General features: G+C 34.5%; 1 protein-coding gene and 1 long non-coding RNA gene across 3 annotated transcripts; one reads left to right on the top strand and one right to left on the bottom strand.

Moving 5' to 3' along the window:
- The first annotated feature begins 695 nt into the window (after positions 1–695).
- LOC145209045 (guanine nucleotide-binding protein subunit alpha-14-like) lies at positions 696–13,828 on the top strand. 2 transcript variants are annotated; one of them, XM_080079292.1, is made up of 7 exons: positions 696–918; positions 3,539–3,723; positions 4,335–4,495; positions 6,754–6,882; positions 7,695–7,824; positions 8,899–9,052; positions 10,728–13,828. In XM_080079292.1, the coding sequence occupies exons 1-7, from the start codon at positions 786–788 to the stop codon at positions 10,916–10,918; spliced, it is 1,083 nt and encodes a 360-aa protein (XP_079935418.1). In that variant the 5' UTR covers positions 696–785; the 3' UTR covers positions 10,919–13,828. The 2 variants fall into 2 exon arrangements, with proteins under 2 accessions (XP_079935418.1, XP_079935419.1); XM_080079293.1 differs by lacking the exon at positions 696–918 and adding an exon at positions 1,337–1,621.
- On the bottom strand, positions 10,727–16,258 carry LOC145209046 (uncharacterized). Its single transcript, XR_013854994.1, has 2 exons — positions 15,839–16,258; positions 10,727–15,766 (listed from the first exon to the last, which is right to left on the bottom strand). It is a non-coding gene; the product is annotated as an uncharacterized LOC145209046 (long non-coding RNA).
- Positions 16,259–17,273: the final 1,015 nt, after the last annotated feature.

Here is a 17,273-nt window from a genome sequence, read left to right as displayed (position 1 = left end):
TCTGCTTAAAAGCCTATTTTAAATGCAAATTTTGAACTATACCAAGGATGTATTGCAAAGCCTTTGAAAGGTCTATTTAATTGACACAATTTGCCAAGTAATGTGTTAAAACAATTTGTAAGTAGAACGGTTAACTGAAAAGAAATGGCAAAAAATGCTGCATATAGGCATACCAGTCTTGTTTTATGCTTTTTGGGGTCAGAAAATGATTAAAAAAACATGTTGTTGCCCCGAAATAATGTATAAAACTAAAAAAATACTTCCAGTATGCATTTAAATATAAACGACTTCCCATTTGATCAAGAATATCAAAGTATAATAAATGCATAACTATGTACACCGAGAATTGAATTGTATTTGTAAATATTACATGTACTAGATTGAACATAAAAACATGTGATATTTCCAAAAACTACAAGTACATATGACATATCTATTACATTGGAAAAAGGCTGTCCATCCAAAAAGTACACTATGTAAATACAAACTGCCGCCTAAATCTTAAAAATCTTTTGAAGATTTTTTTAACACAAACTGTATCAAGAAATGTTTCCTCGATATATATGCAACTTTTTTTGGTTGTGTAGAAATGCTTGAACACATTTTTGTAATGGCTATGAAGCATTTTCGTCAACATATAAAAAGTCGGTTAATATTTTTATGCTTTTATTAACTTGTCTTTGTACTGTGTTTTAATTCTAAATTTAGGTGTAGATTTTATTAAAAAGGTTGAAAATGCGGTATTTTATTTCTCGGTAAAATCAAAATAAATTAATTTGCCAGTTATGGCTGCGATTTTGGGTAATTGTTGCAAAACCCGTGACGAAATCGAAGCAGAGAATATAAATCTCCAAATTGAAAAGGAGTTAAAAAGACATAAGAAAGATGCCAAAAAAGAACTAAAATTGCTCCTATTGGGTATGTTTTGGACAAAATTGAAATACAGTTTGCATTAACTCTGCTTGCTAGATTTGTACTAATGTTGGTGACTTTTTGTTTGTTTCTTTCCTAGTTCTGGGTGGTTTATGTTTTGCATGCTTATTGCACTTTATGCCAGCACTCTGTTTAAATTAGTTTGCATATTTTTAGGCTTGTATATTAATTCTCAAATTTATTTGAAAGTTTTAGTTTTGTAAGATTGATGTTTTTTTAGTGTTTAACTGACTGGTACAGTTTTTTTTTTCCATTTTGACAGTTCCTTTTTCAGAAGTGGTGTGGTGTAACATCATAAAAAGTTTTTGTGCATACTTATTTATATAAAGCAAGTTTCAAACAGACAGTTGTACAACAATATGCTGAGTCTGTCTTTTTCTCGGAATTGGCAACTAATCTTGTCAATTTATTTTTGTGCTAGCTTGTGTTTAAAATGGGTTAAAGTTTTGATTTTTGTTTACATCCTTGGCAAAGACATCGCAGCAGCGGCAGCGCAGTTTGTCTCTTTGCAAAATACCCTCCACTGATTTCACATGCGCATGCAAGGTCAAAAATATGCTGAAGGTATTTAGGAATTGTTGCAAAAACAAAGAAGAGCGAGAAGCAGAAAAAATTAATGGACAAATCGAGCGTGAACTACGCCGGCATAAAAAAGATGCAAGGCGGGAGTTAAAATTGCTCCTCCTGGGTATGTTTTCTTTCTGCTTGTATGCATTTTGTTGCTACCTTCACCTCACCTTACACCTGAGTTACTGACCAAAGCTACAGGTTCCTCTTTTTTAAATTTTGGATCTGTAGCGACCTAGTGTTGATGCAGATATGGTATAGTGCCACTCATATTGTGTGTTCAATGAGTGGTATTTGTATAATCCTAAAAAAGGAACTTAACTGATGTTGGTGTCTACTGATACAGATCAAATTGTAACTCAAAATTGAGAAAAAAAGCCTGTAGTTTTAGCCAGTGTTACTCAAATCTGTGTTACATCAATTTCCTTATCATGTCTGTAGGTATTTGGTGGTGGAAGTGTTAACCTGTTTTTGCTTGTGCATGTTTTGCTTTAACTTTTCATGATATGCTTCACTGTGTGCTTGTATTTTGTTGCTATGTTTTTTGTTTGGCAAACTACACTTGCATAACCATGCAATGTAGACATTACCTTCCAATAATAATATTTTTCCAGCACTACTGCTAAACACATAAACACCAGCAGTACATTGTTACATATTGTTCCACATTTAGCCTGATTATTATTGCCCTGTAAGCATTTTTTGCCTTCAAACACAAAGTTTTTATTTTGGCAGTGTAAGATCAAAGTACAGTTTTGAATTGTTTGCACTAGACAGGGGATCATGTAATTTTAGGCTTTAGGTTGAATATTTTATTGCAATGTTTGATAAAGGTACAACCTCCGGTAACACATAGATTGAAATCTAATGCCAATTTTTCGTCTAAGCGGAAGCAATTGGCCTTGTTTGTTTTTTTCATTATGTGCTTCATTTTAAACCATCTTGTTAGTATTGATTTAAATTTTATATAAATGGACAGCTTTTTAATGAAAACTTGCTTTTTATGTAAACAGTATTTTTACTTATTGGCATCCAAAATGCTGACCACAGGCAAAATTTTAGTGTCACTAGTATATGCAAGTAAAAAATGATATGTTGGCACCAAGTTAATCATTGTTACTTGGTAAACTATCATTTGCAAACTGTTGTAAGTGGTAAAGGCAATCATTAACTAGTCATAGTCAGTACTGGTCCATAACCTTGCATTGCAAGTTGCTTATTAATTAGCTGCAGCTTTCTGTTTTGAAAATTTCACTCCTATACTCACTTACACAGCTTTTTGTCTATTTACTACTGTAAGCAAACTTTACAAAATTTAAAAATCTCTTTTAAAAAATACAAACATAGTTGTTTCTTTTTATTGCTATTTAACAAAAACAGTAAGTTTAAATAGGGGCTTGCCTGTGCGCAAACAGGATAACAAAATGTGTAAAAGACACCTTTAGAACTACTGTTGATTTGCTCTAAACCTGAAACAAACTAATTCTACAGTTTACACTACATTCAACTATCAAAAGTTCACAAGCATATTGTTACTCACTTCTGTCAATTATCATGTCACTTTTTGAAGGTGGAAATATACTGTCAGTTGTGAATTCATTTGTCCTCAAACAATGTTCTGAGCAATTAGTCAAATGTTTGCACGAGATGTTGTTCAACTTAGCACATAATTTGTCAACTTGATGTATCATCTTATTTTGTGCTTAGCTTGTTATTGCACCTAGGTCATAAGCTTTTTAAAGTAAAAATCAATGTCAGTTGTAAATGAAAAGTGTTTTGGCATAGGACAGACTGCTGTGAAGCCGAATACTTTAACCTTTGTTTTTGACTTAGAATAATTCTTTGGGAACTTATAAAACTGTAAATTAATAAAAGCAATTTAGAACTGAAAAAGTGTTTTGTATGGAATTAGGTGGACATATTTTTACATTCACTTTTTAAGCCCTCTAGACCCTGGGATTAGGAGACACTAGAAAAGAGCATTGATCTTTCATGGTCTAAATATTTACTGAAATCAACTATTTGCTTTATTGTTTAGGAACTGGCGAGAGTGGGAAGTCGACATTTATTAAACAGATGAGAATCATTCATGGTGATGGATACAATGATGAAGATCGACGAAGCTTCATCAAGCTTGTCTACCAAAATATCCTTACTTCAATACAAAACATGTGTCTTGCCATGCAGACATTACATATCGAATATGAAAACGAAAACAACTTTGTAAGTAGAGTGTTAAAATTTGTATTATATATTACTTGTGCAGTAAGCTAGGTCTATTTTACAGGGTATGGCACAAGTACATGCATTAACTTTTTCCGGCGCATATTGATATTGGGGGTCTTTTCAGTGTATTAAAACTAGGGAAAGACCAATTATTGTTGCCGATATTTACAATATAGATTATTATCAGTATTAGCGTTTTTGTCCTCAGATGGCAGATAAATGTAACGTTTGTAACTAGTGTGTTATTGCTTGGTGCAACTGAGCTTCTGCTTGGAGCACTTGTATGTCAAAAGCTTTGAAATTTTTGTGAGCAACAGTGGAGTTTTTGCCATTGAATTGGTACAAATGTGGGCCTTAACAAATAAAATATCTGCTTTAAATATTAGTTTTAACCAGCATAGGCCCTAAAAACACATATTATATCTCTAATTAAAACTCTTCACAAATGTTCTTCCCATTTTAATCATGCTTTTTTTTATACAATATCAAACCACTTTGCTTCGTCAAACTAGCTATTTGAAAAATGTCCTGGGTGTTTTGGAAATCCCGTTCACCTATATGCTGGTAATTCGGGCTGTGCTAAATTATATGTTGCTTGTTGTGCACAGGAAAATGCAGAAGAAATTCGCGAAGTACAAGTTGACAACATTTCAACATACGATGATTTCATTGTCAATGTAAACTTCATAAGAAGTCTTTGGAAAGACCAGGGAATCCAGAAGTGCTATGATCGTAGGAGAGAATACCAACTGTCAGATTCAACGAAATAGTAAGTTTATTGTGGTTTTTGTTGCTTGAAAATGTCCAAACCACAAAGAAGTCCAACATTTTTTGTCAAAGACCTAGTTGTTTTTACATTTTGACTGAAATTTTTGAGCAAGGACAGTTTTGAAAATACTACTTTTGTAGATAGGCAGTGATCTAAACTTTGTCATGCATAAGTTGTTAGCGGAAATTGAATATTTGCAGAGCAAATGGATCTACTGTTTTGCTGTATGTGTATTTGTTTTCGACCACTATATTTTAGTGTTAATGCATTAAAGTTGTGGTTTGCCGTACATGCTGTTTTGTTAAAGTTTTTATGTAGGCCTAAACTTTATTTAATTCAGCCGCAACCAACCTTTTTGAATGTATTAAATGTATGCCTTAGCTTTAATATTGCAATTTAATGCATCACTATTTAACTATTGCCACAGTATCTGCAAATTATTATATGCTTTGTTGGGCTTACTGGTTTTAAAAGTTGTTTTGTCATAAATGAATGTCAGCAAGTTAGGTTGAAAACACCTATCGAAAATCATTTAAGGTTGGAAGGCCTGATTTGGTTGTTTGATCTGGGTTGGGTGCATCGAAGTGTCACGGGTACAGTAAAGGACAGTAAGGCAACTGCTTGATAATTAAATTAATAATGTATATTAAATTAATTAATCTTGATGGCTGCCAGCATGAGTTCAAAAATCTAGCAACAAATGTCTGTTCTACTAGGTTTTAAAAATAAAAATGTTGAGTTATTAAACAAACAAGGGTTACATTGGTTTGGAATCCACCAAAAAAACCTTGACCTGCATGGAATGTTTCAGTCAGGTTGAAAATGTAGAAGTTCCCTCTCAGTACTTTCCAACTTAAATTGAGCTCCAGTAGTGCAAATTTGTTGTTGTTTTGAGTTCAAATATTTGGGTTTTAATTTTGGAACCAAGTTGACATTTCCATTACACATGTTTTTAAGTAGTTTGATAGTGGCACAAATAGTATGCCACAAAGTGTTTCAGACATGCTTGTAAATTAACAGGCAATGTTGATACCACTTCGATTTTGATTTGTTTACATTTATTAATAAATCTTTTCCGTTTTGTTTCCTTCCAGTTTGTAAGCTTTACTGCATCCTGTTCAGTTTGGCTGGTTTATCATCTGCTAGTTACATCTGCTTTAAACCAGCGGTTATCAAACTTTTTACTCCTCAAAGTAAATTTTTATTTATAAGAAGTTTTTTTCACCCACATTCCACTATATTGGTTAACATCATCAAGCAATGTCTGTGTGACAATTAAAACATACATTTAACATTTAAGCAGCTTGTTTTAACTTGATAAAGAATAACACTGGAAAAGGTCAGCATTTTTTCCAGTAAACTGTTGTGGTTATCTTGGTCAGCAAATCCCACCTCAAAAACATTGAATTATCTTTTGCCAAGTATATCTACACTTTATCCTGGTGCACAAATGTCATATTGAATACAAATCCCGGACATCTACTCCAGTAGGTTTGCACAATGACATTTTACTAACTCACATACGGAGTATTAAGACAGAGTGAGTTATATACCATTGAGTGACATGTCAACAAACATTACATAAATAATGATAATTGTGTATATGAACAAACTTGGTGTCATTTTTCTGATTCTGGCTTGCAACAAACTTCAAAATGACGTATTTCATAGCTCTATAACAGTGGTTCTCAAACTTTTTTATTGTCGGGACCAAATGGTATTTTTTTAAGTGTTTAGCGAGCCGCAAAAAAACGAAACCTTGAGAAAATTAATAAAGATTATTACTTTAAAAGCTAAAATAGCAATGTTTGGTGGTTTTCTGAGGTCTGGTGCGAGCCGCAATATAAGTAGTTGGGAGCCGCATGCGGCCCCGAAAACCGAGTTTGAGAACCACTGCTCTGTAATGTGCACTTAACTACAACAATTCGTAGTCTACCCAGAGCCTTCCAAGTATGGTTAAAAATGACAATTTTTTCTCGGTAAATAAACAACATATATTTGCTAGTTTAAACACTGTACTGTTGGCATACACCTTAAAACAGTTTGTTGAAATGTGTAAAGCAACCCTTATTGTTAAACGATGATTGAGACAACATAACCACTTGATACAAGAATGTCTTATGTTTGTCTTACTATTATTGAGCATCACAACTTGGATGTAAAAATTCAAAATTGCCTAATTAAAAGGAGAGCCTGGATTGATTGATTTTCCACATCCCACCTGCTATCTGACTGTGATCTATCTCTTTTGTTTCCAGTTACCTCACAGATCTGGAGAGAATACAGCAACGAGACTTTCTCCCAACGCAGCAAGACATACTGAGGGTGAGAATTCCAACTACAGGAATCATTGAATACCCTTTCAATCTCCAGCAAATAATATTTAGGTATGTGTCCAACTTGTGTTAATATATATCTCCTGTAGGCATTTACTCAATTTCAGATAGTTGTATCTTGCAGTTTTTGTGATGAAACTTTTACAGAATTAAACCTTATTGTACAGAAGAATTGTGTAAAATCAAGTGTGCATGTCTGTGCATGTTTAGTATTGGTGCCCTTTCCTGAACATATTGTTTTTGTCCTACGCTGGTTTTGTTCCATGCACTTAGTCAAGACAGAGAGCTTCATACTTATTGAAATTTACACTCATTTTATATACTTTTATATTTTGAGGGCCTGTGAGATATATATATTTTTTTTAAATATTTTAAAAAATAGCCTATACATAAAACAATATTTCATAGTTTGTTGGAAAATATTTTAAATTATTTTTGTAACTTTTCGTTGGATTTACCCAGTCCTTTGAGTCAGAAATACACCTACCAACATGCTGAAATTTCAAACAGATGTTTGAAGGGTCATTCTTGTTTGTTATTTTTAGCCTGATTACCTTTAAAACCCGAATGTGTGTTTAAACATTCACAAAACCTTCAGGCACTATAACACAGAAGTCTTTTTTACTGATTTTGAAAATATGTGACAATGATTATGTAATTAATATATATAAAGTAGATGTATACATAGAAAAATGGCATTTCTTGTTAAAACTGAAATTGTGTTGTTTCATTGCAGAGACTATCCACTGCTGTTTATTTAATTGTGGATGCTTTGTGTATCTTTTGGCCTAAAATTCTTACTTTTATTTGTTGAATCATTGACTGTTAAACGTCTATGCTAATATTGGTGATTTTTAAATTAGAATGGTTGATGTTGGTGGCCAGAGATCAGAACGACGCAAATGGATTCACTGCTTTGAGAATGTGACTTCCATAATGTTTCTTGTCGCATTAAGCGAGTATGACCAAGTACTTGTTGAAGCTGGGAATGAGGTGAGCTAATCTTTCGAGTTAAGGTCCAGCTTTTCTGTTTGTCAAATGATGTGTATCTAGTTATCTGTGTATAGTACTCTATTTCACAGTCCTTAATTGTAGATTATTAGTAAGTGTTTATAAAGCGGTCATTATTGCACTAAGCAATATACACACAGTGACTTCCTTAAAAATTGAATCAATGCATAAAGCACTGATATATATATATATAAATATACACACCACTGTGGTAGAACTTTTAGTTTAGTATTTTAGCATACAAGCACACTTTGTGTATCGCTTCATAGCTGTTGGATTGTATAAGTTATCAACTAGGCTCATGATACTAGATTGTGTAGTTTTATGTGTATACTGGTTAGCTAAAACAAGACCAGTTCAGACAAGTGTCCATTAAACTGTTTCCACTAATCCCAGGGGGATGTGAATTTGATTAAACATGGCCTGGCTCCTGCAAATATGTCCAAACTGCAAATTGCTTACTGCTTAGCGGTAATTCATTCACTAGTTTATTGAGCTTCCAGTGTCCCAGTGCAAATACTAAGACATGATGAATACCTGTTTTGCCAGAGTGTCCATATTAAACATGGTTTTAATAGTTAAGTTGGATGTTTCTGGTTTGGATATGCATCAAATACTAGTCTCAAGATACAAGTATTTTTTTGGTTTTTGATAGAAACTTTGTGCACCTCCAATATACTTGTTAGAACAGTTTTTGTTAACTATTTAGGTTATCTTTATTTAATGTATTTTCCAAAACTTTGTTTCGTTTCTTTTAAGGTTCTATGGTACTGAAATTAAAAAAATTAAATAGTAAACAATAACTGCATTTTTTCTTCAACAACATTGCTGAATATTTAAGATTCATTTCGAAATGATTGCTTTAGGAGCGAACTTTTTTCACAACTAAAGTTAAAGTCAAAAAACACTAAATCCATCAAACCTACAACTGCTTCTTGTAGACTTCAAATCACAGTTTTTGAAATGAATGAATTGTGGATCTAATATTTCATCCACAAAGTGTATATTTTGTTTATGTTTTTTAATTTTTCAAACTAAATCTTATGACATATTTAGAATCGAATGGAAGAAAGTAAAGCCCTGTTTCGGACGATCATTACCTATCCTTGGTTCCACAGTTCATCTGTCATTCTTTTCCTCAACAAAAAGGATTTACTTGAAGAAAAGATTGCTTACTCCAATCTTGCCGACTACTTTCCTGATTTTACTGGTATGCAGAACTTTTTATTAGGCTAAACTTTTGTTTTTGATAGGCATTAATGCGCTTTTTTCATGTAATGTGTACTTGAAAATTGATTACAGACAATTCTATCCAGTTTTTTTATGCATCACAATCACATCTATACATATCTGTGGCTATTTTATTTTACTTGTTGTTTTTCTTGTTTAGAAATTCTGTGGTATTAGTTTGTTAGAAATTGTATCTCTATCAAGGTCTGTAAAAAGATCTAAGTTAGGGTTAGCAAATGTAGCCATTACAAATCAATGAATTTCAAATGTAAAAAATGTTGTAAATCAAAAACATTGCGTAGTGTGTGCAATTGGGCCTAAATGTTCATGAGTCCTTTTGTTCCACATAGCTGTAGTTTAATGACTACAAACAGCAATAGAGTAAATTACCTTGCTATGTAGTGTACGTAGTGACGTAGCAGTTTATTAAAAATAGCATTGTGTTACATTATAGGTGGGCACATAGATTTTCCAGGAAACTCTCACAGCACTGTATTACCTTAAACACTCACCTCAACTTTTACGACACATATTACTTTTTTTGTGAATTAAAAGGTTGTTTTAGACTAAATGACAAATTTACAAAAGAAATGAAGTTACCAAATACACATAAACACCTGATCACAAAGATATAATATTCTATCTTTTTTTACATTTTTTTTTTCTTTTTTTTTGTATTTGTTTCAGTATGGACAGAGTACCTAAAACTAATATTCACATAAATTTTGTTAACAGAGCATGTTTAAATGCTTACTATAATTACTGGTGTACTAAGCAAGTTTTGCTAGTGTGTCATACTGAAAGGTTGTGTGCAATATGCGTCAAATGTAGTGATGTAAAATGTCAAACAGATTGTATAAGCTGCCTGGTCATTCTAATTGAGCTGTAGTTTGTGCGTGGCAAGTTAAAACCAAATTTAAATAGACTTTGTTTCAGGCATTGTGGTTGGGTATGTAAATTGTTTGGTCATAAGCCACCATGTCATTGTTGTTTTAAAAAAGCTGTTTTTTTGCGCCTTACCACTTACCATCCACTAGCCCTTGAAAAAAAATTGGAACAGTATGTACAACAATATATAGTGGTGCTATGTTTGACCCTACCCTCCATAAGTAAAAAAAAATGTAAGTTATACAATGTTTACACAATCAATTGCACAAAGTTTGGACATTTGTACATTACTATAGCAAACTACCATTTTATGTTCAACAGTAATTAGCAGAAATCAGTTTTTTTTAGCAAAACAAGGAATGTTACAGGTTAATTTGTCACCCCAAAAACATTTAATGGTTAAAAGGCCATTTTTCCTGCAAATTTTAAGCAACATCACATCTTGTAACTTAGTATTGAACTTTGTGCACTGTCTTATTTCCCTTGTTGATTGGTGAGAATCACTGTTTAATTTTGTGTTGAAAAGCTGAAAGCATAGGGAAATATCAAGAATCCTATGTTGCAATCCTCATTTCTGCATAAAATGATTGAAGGGTCTGTTTTTTAGGATGTGCCTTGATAGGCTGTCATTCATCGATTGATTACTTAAAATTTAATTGTGAGCATTTTGTATTAGGTGTATGTTTTCGGTCCAAATTAATATGCACTAGCAATTTGTCAATACTTAATCAAAACAACTATTTTGCTAAACCTTTCTACCTTTGCAGGGCCAGAAAACCATGCTGAGTCAGCGAGAGAATTTATTCTTGGCATGTTTGTGGACCTCAACCCTGACCAGGACAAGGTTGTATATAGTCACTTCACCTGTGCAACAGACACAGAGAACATTCGGTTTGTGTTTGCCGCTGTACGTGACACGATTCTGCAAGCTAATCTAAAGGAATATAATCTTGTCTGAGCGGACCTGTAGTCAAAGACTTGTATGACTTCAGCTGCTCGATAACACCAGAAGCGGTGCCACACCTTGGGACAAGGATTTTAAAATTCTTTGAAAAGATATTTTGCCCCGCTATGAAAGTCTATTCTTTGACTGGAAACTAAAAAAGGTTGTGGAAACCTTGACTTGAGACATTTTCGCAAATTCACCAAAGTTGAGAATTTTGGGGGGTTGCAGTGGTCATTACTGACAGAATGCCTGCGCACACCCTAAACTGTTCAAAGGCAATAAAATCGCATGATTAACTTGCTGCTTTAAACAAAATTAGCTGCAAACATAATTACGTTTTTATCGGTTTCATGTTACTTAACCAAATGTTACATAAAGTTACAGTAACCAAACGCAAAACTTATTGCAAATTCTAGTTTTCACAGAGATTATATTTTGCTGTCAACAATATGTACATGGTTCACTTTATCAAATGCTTCAATTTGCCACTAAGCACAAAACAATGTAATATTGTTTAGTATTGTTCTACACTCTGGTACTGGCAGGTTTTGACTTCCTTTTTAATGCAACACTAAATTGTCATCAAAGAGCGATCGCTCATAATTGATTTTTATCCTGTTTGACTGACAGCACTGGTTTTCACGTGGTTGAACCCTTGCTTATAAATGCAAACAAACTGATTTCAAATTTTAGCCGCAAATCCACTTTAAATTTTTAATTTGTTCAAAATATTAGATAAACAAAAAAATCAACCCATTGATAAATGCTCCAAGTTTCTTCAATTTTGGAAAAGCATATTTTCGGTTTTGCAAGTTTTATTTGGACAGCAGAAAAACTGATATATCATATAAAGTTGTTCTGAGTTTGTTATACAAAGAGTTTTCCAATCACTTTTAATTTTAACTGATCTGTTTTGAAAATCCCCTTTGTTAAACTGAATTGCCTGAAATCCTTCTTTAGGAAATTTCACCATGCGTTTTAGGAAATTAACTTATTAAGGTTTTTTAAACAAGTCATAGGCTACAAACAAAAATAATCATTAAAAAGTAGAAAATCAGTAAAAGCTAATCCTGATTTACCAAAATAGTGATATGTGATAAATTGTCACTAAAATATTGAACTATTGTCATGTAAACTAGACAGGTATGTTTTCTTGAAGTATTCTATTCTATGAACCAAACCCTAGTTTTTTTAACTTTCTGGTGTTTTTTTTGTCTTTTTCAGCCTGTTACCTGGTTTTTATGCTGTATTCTGAATTGTTTTATGTCTTGTTCTATCTAAGGCCTATGTTTTAATCTTTTCTTTTACTCCAATGGTCTGCTCTCTAATCGACTTGCAGCAGGTTATTTTGTGTGCAAGGGCGAAGCAAATTATGCAAACCACACTTAATACTTACGCCAGTCTGTTTCAACCATCCTATGCCCTCCTTAGCAACACTTATGGTAAAACCTACCAATTTTTACTGTTTATTAAAAGTCTATAGTGTTATCCCACAGTAATTAAAGGGAAAAATCCCTAAACTCTTACGCCTAGTTATCGATGTTTTACCTTTCTTGTCCATACTTGTTTCTGGAAATGGTAGAAAAGTGGGTGTTTGGAATTTATGTCCCGCCCAGACGGCCTATTGTCTCATCATCAAGCGTGTTGCGTTCAATTGAAAAGGCGGGGCTTAACGTGTCAATCACGCCCACGCCAGTTCGTCGCTGACTGCTGTAATGAAATTCCAGCCAGCAGCCTTGTATTGATTCCCATGTTTCCCGCGAAAGTTAATTATTCAGCGCAGTCCGGTTTCTTCTCCTGAACCAAAGGCAAATGCAAATGGTTAACAGTTTGTTATAACTGATTAAACGCGAAATGATTACTGGTTAAATTTACTTACTAGTGAACAATTCCTAGCACCACTGAAAACTGGTAAGATACTGACAAGTTTCCCTAACCTATGTTACACGTTAAACTATGACATTGGCCACTTTTACCAACTTGAGTTTCATGCCTGCAAAAATAATTTTAAAAAATGCCTTGGACGAACCACTTTACTGAACATCAGATTTTCAACTACTCAGCATGAAACAGTAACTTGGCGCTGCAACAAGATCAAATACCGCTAAACGCAACAAACTGTATCGTAGTATTGTTTGAACTCTCACGTTACAACGTACAAAGGGGGCAATATACATTTTCTCGGCCACGTTTTTTGCACAAACGAACATTTTTGTAGTAAAATTATTTCGCACATGCAGGCGTAATTGTTTTCTGTCCCTTGCGATTAGGGAAAGCGACCAGCTTCTGCTGTCCCTAGTGACCGAAGTAAAAACTTGCAAACAAAGCGATTTTGACTACCTGGCCACTAGCGGGAGTGTTTCTTGTACGATTCTTGCATTCCCAAACTGTATGACGTCAGAATATGCTCGTTATTTGATCGGCGGTGTACATAAATTCTCTTCTGGCACTTTTTATCTATATCACATATTTTAGCTCGGCGTCAGCTTTTGTCGCGTCACAGTTTCGTTACTATGACGTTATAGCGTGTTTCTATGACGTAAGACAGACCCCCATTTTATTGACGCGATTAACGATTTGTTTTCGTATTCTGCATTTTGTACCCGTTCAATTAACCAATTTTTTTCTTTCGGATACCAATTTCTTCGCTATTACGTTACAAAGAGGTTTTATTGCGTGTTTTATCATCATAAAGAAGCTTTATTGAAGCGATTGTCGCGTCACAATCTACGTCGGCCTTTGCTGCGCCTCTTTCGCGCTACCGTGCGGATATTTATGCGCGCGCGTTTTTACTTGTGTCCAATTATTTTGCTTTGAATCGAGCGTTTGTTTTATTTTGTTGGAGATAATCTTTTCTCCTACATGGCGTGTGGCATCTTGACTAAAAAAAACTACCATTAACTGAATATACCAATCAACACAGTTGTGCTGGTTTTAACTTTCAGCGAGAACAACTGGTTGAAAGCGGCACTGCTTAGTCAAGCTCCACTAAAAACTCGATTAAGGAATCATTTACTGATCCACCGAACCTACCCAAAAAATATGCAACTAACCCGATTTTCAAAACACTGTTCAAGGACAGTGGTGGGATTCAGCCGGTTCGCACCGGTTCTATAGAACCGTCTCAGGAAATTTTATGAGATCAGCTAACCGGTTAGCATAACTGGTTACTGTCAATGGACTTTTTGTAAGACAGTGGTTCTCAAACTTTTTTGACTGCGACCCAAATCTGAGTATTATGAACATCTCACGACCCAAGCCTTAAACAAAATGTAACAATTTCGAGGCCACGTTGTCGCCGCATATGAGTCTGCCCGTGTCAAAATGGCTGCAGGTTTAACGAGTTCGATTCGACAATACTACATATAACACAACACACATTGTGGCTTTGTAGCACCATGGTCATTGATAGAAGTAAATCCCAAATCTAAAAATGTTTCCGTGTAAGAATACTCATCCTCAAACGCTAACTGGTACATATCCACGTTCAGTTTTGCATGATTAACTTTTATTCCCCGTGCTATGACGTAACAATCGCCATGTGCGTAACAGCAAAAATCAGAAGGCTATTGTCAATGATTAGTTCATTTTATTGTGCAACGTGGTCGAGTGAGGGGACTTTACAACTACAACATTAGGTAAATTCGTTTGTGTTTACTTAATGCAGTAATAGTTCGTTTGGACAGAATTGAACCACCAAAGCGCGACCCATTTTTCACCCTGCGCGACCCATACTTTGAGAACCACTGTTGTAAGAGAACCGGCTAAAAAATATGACTTTTGTGATAGAACCAGCTGACAAAAAAATTAAATCCCACCACTGGTTAAGGATAAAACAGCTGTAAAAATGTAAATTATTTTGCAAACTACATTGCTCTGATTTCGTAGGGAGCAAAAATATATAATATGTGAATAGGTTCTATAACTGGTTTAAATGTGACGATCGCCGGGTTGTTTGTACTCACCCGGTTAATGGCTTTCTTGCCAAAAAATTAAATCGCTTAGACCAGTAGTTCTCAACTCGTTACAGGTCATGGGCTACCGGCTTAGTAAAAATAATATCGTGGACCATTCCATTTTTAAGCAAGATTGACGTAAGCATATGCGACAAACAGTTTGGCTTGAAACATTTTTCTTTAAAACCGATTTTCGAGATGTGAGCTAAAATTATTAACAACTAACATTTTGACCCTCTTTCAATATATAATATACAATCATCTTCAGTTTATCACCAAATTTATTGTGGACTAAATTCGTTCTGTGGACCACCCAAAAAGTCATCATGGACCGCTAGTAGTCCATAGACCACCAGTTGAGAACCACTGATTACAAAACACTATAAGTCGACAAGTTGTAAAAATAGAGAAAGTAGCTCGACGATTTGTAAATGTTTTTGATGACGCTGTCTGGCATTATTTTACGCTTCTTTGGTTTAAACCTAGGAGTAGGTGGTCAAAAACTATAGTACCCAGAAATTGTTACGTACTTTGTAAAGTCCAAATTGTGTTGTATATTTCTTGACAGTATCGCACCAATGCATTATTTGTCTGAACCAGCGGCCTAAATTGTTTAAGCGTGGCCAACATTTTCAGGCGAAAAACACAAAAAAGTTTGAAACGAAGATAATTTACAACTACAATGTGGTGAGTGAGACAGGTTTTGTAACAAACTATAGTTTGTAGATTCTAGCGTTGCCATACGCACTCTGGCCCTTTGCAATAACATAAGAGAGAAACGACTATCGGCACCAATCCAATAAACATGCCAATATTGTGTCATTACCAAGTTAAATTCACTAAACCTTTCAGTCCACTGTTGAAACCACACGGCCAGCATCTTTGTAGTTAGTTCCACCCAAACCTTAAAGTTTGCTGAGTATTAATTGAATTCGAGTTGGTACATTTAAAACAGTCAAAACAGAGTAAAATTTACCTTTATACAGCTCTAGACTTTCAACAACAGATTCCAATAGACTTTACTGCATTATTACTTCTATGGTTTCTATGATACATCGTTGTGGTGTCATTGCGATGACGTTATTAGTTAGCAGACCTATTTCAGTCACGTTTCAGTTACGTCACAACTGAAATCAGTCTACCAACTTTGACGCCGCCACCGTAGGTTCCAGGCCTTAATTAAGTAATTTTAAATGTTGCAAAATCATCATTTTGCTTTCAACTTTCTGAAAAGAGTTTTTGCTTTCGATATCATTTTTTTTATTTAGCGATTACAAATTGTTGCTCACAATATAATTTGCCTTGAGTAACTCTTTCCAGAATGTAACCTTGGCCTTACTCTCCGTCATGCCTTTGCACGAGTCTGGTTTGGTTCCAAACTGCTAGAAAATGTCGAAAGTGACTAAAAATCTCAACCAAGAGATTTAAGACCTATTGCTAGCGTGAATCAATTCGCTGGCTAAATAGATCAAAAATCACTTGTTTGAGACAGCCATAGGATTCCGTTAAGCCAAGTTCTGTTGTGTATTTGTTGCTACTTAGTCCTCCGCCGTTCGCTCAGTGTAATAAGGCCCTAGGCGAAGTTTAGATTAACTGTCCAAGTTTCAGCGGTTTGTTCATACAGGCTCGCTAAATCTGTTTAAAATTCTTCACATCTGTCTACATTCCTACCACAAAACTACTTCAAATTGCAATTGCTGCTACAACGCAAAATCATAAACTTTTCAGGTTCCATTCGTATTCAAGGCATAAATATGTCACCTTAAATTAAAGTGTACCTACATACATGAGCTCATTTAATCCAAAACAGATAAAAGTTTTTCAGGAATAAAACAACCTTTTGGAAAAAAAGTACGTCATGAGTTCTAAAAAGTTTAAAAATACCTGCAAGCGTATAAGGCTGATGTAATACCGATTTATGCGTAACAATAACCTTTGTCTGCTTCACTGGCCACTATAAACAAACTATGATGTCATAACCGCAGTGATGTATGACATCACAATGCTACATCTTCTCTTGCTGCTGTTTTCGATGTGAGGAATCAATTGCAACTGATGGCTTGTGCAAAGTAAGGACCGGTTTATATACTCGCCACGACAACTGGCCTAATCACGTGATACTAAGGCGTTAAGACGTGACCAGCTGTGCGGTCAAGGTGACATTACAAGGGCGATGACATGATCAAAGCAGTTGTTAAGGTAATAACCCTGCAGTAGTAGTTTACACCTAGAGCACAAGGTGACAATAGAAGGTTTTATGCCCTCGTTTGCGAGAAGTGTAAATTGCTTTGTGAAAAGAGTGCTGAAATTCAAAATTCTATCGGCGAAATAAGTAAGTTCGGTTGATTTTTGCCTTGGTACATTAAAAATACATGTACAATAAACAGAAAAACGTTCAGAATAATATTGTG

Source organism: Phallusia mammillata, chromosome 1 (assembly GCF_965637545.1).
Source record: "Phallusia mammillata chromosome 1, kaPhaMamm4.hap1.1, whole genome shotgun sequence".
Classification (NCBI taxonomy): domain Eukaryota; kingdom Metazoa; phylum Chordata; class Ascidiacea; order Phlebobranchia; family Ascidiidae; genus Phallusia; species Phallusia mammillata.
This window is presented reverse-complemented; position numbering and strand designations above follow the sequence as displayed.

Bases quoted from the DNA above. Each gene is read 5' to 3' on its own strand.
- LOC145209045 (XM_080079292.1), top strand. From the start codon at position 786: ATGGCTGCGATTTTGGGTAATTGTTGCAAAACCCGTGACGAAATCGAA. The intron at 919-3,538 runs GTATGTTTTGGA...TTTATTGTTTAG, and splicing joins ACTAAAATTGCTCCTATTGG to GAACTGGCGAGAGTGGGAAG. The intron at 7,825-8,898 runs GTGAGCTAATCT...TGACATATTTAG, and splicing joins TTGTTGAAGCTGGGAATGAG to AATCGAATGGAAGAAAGTAA.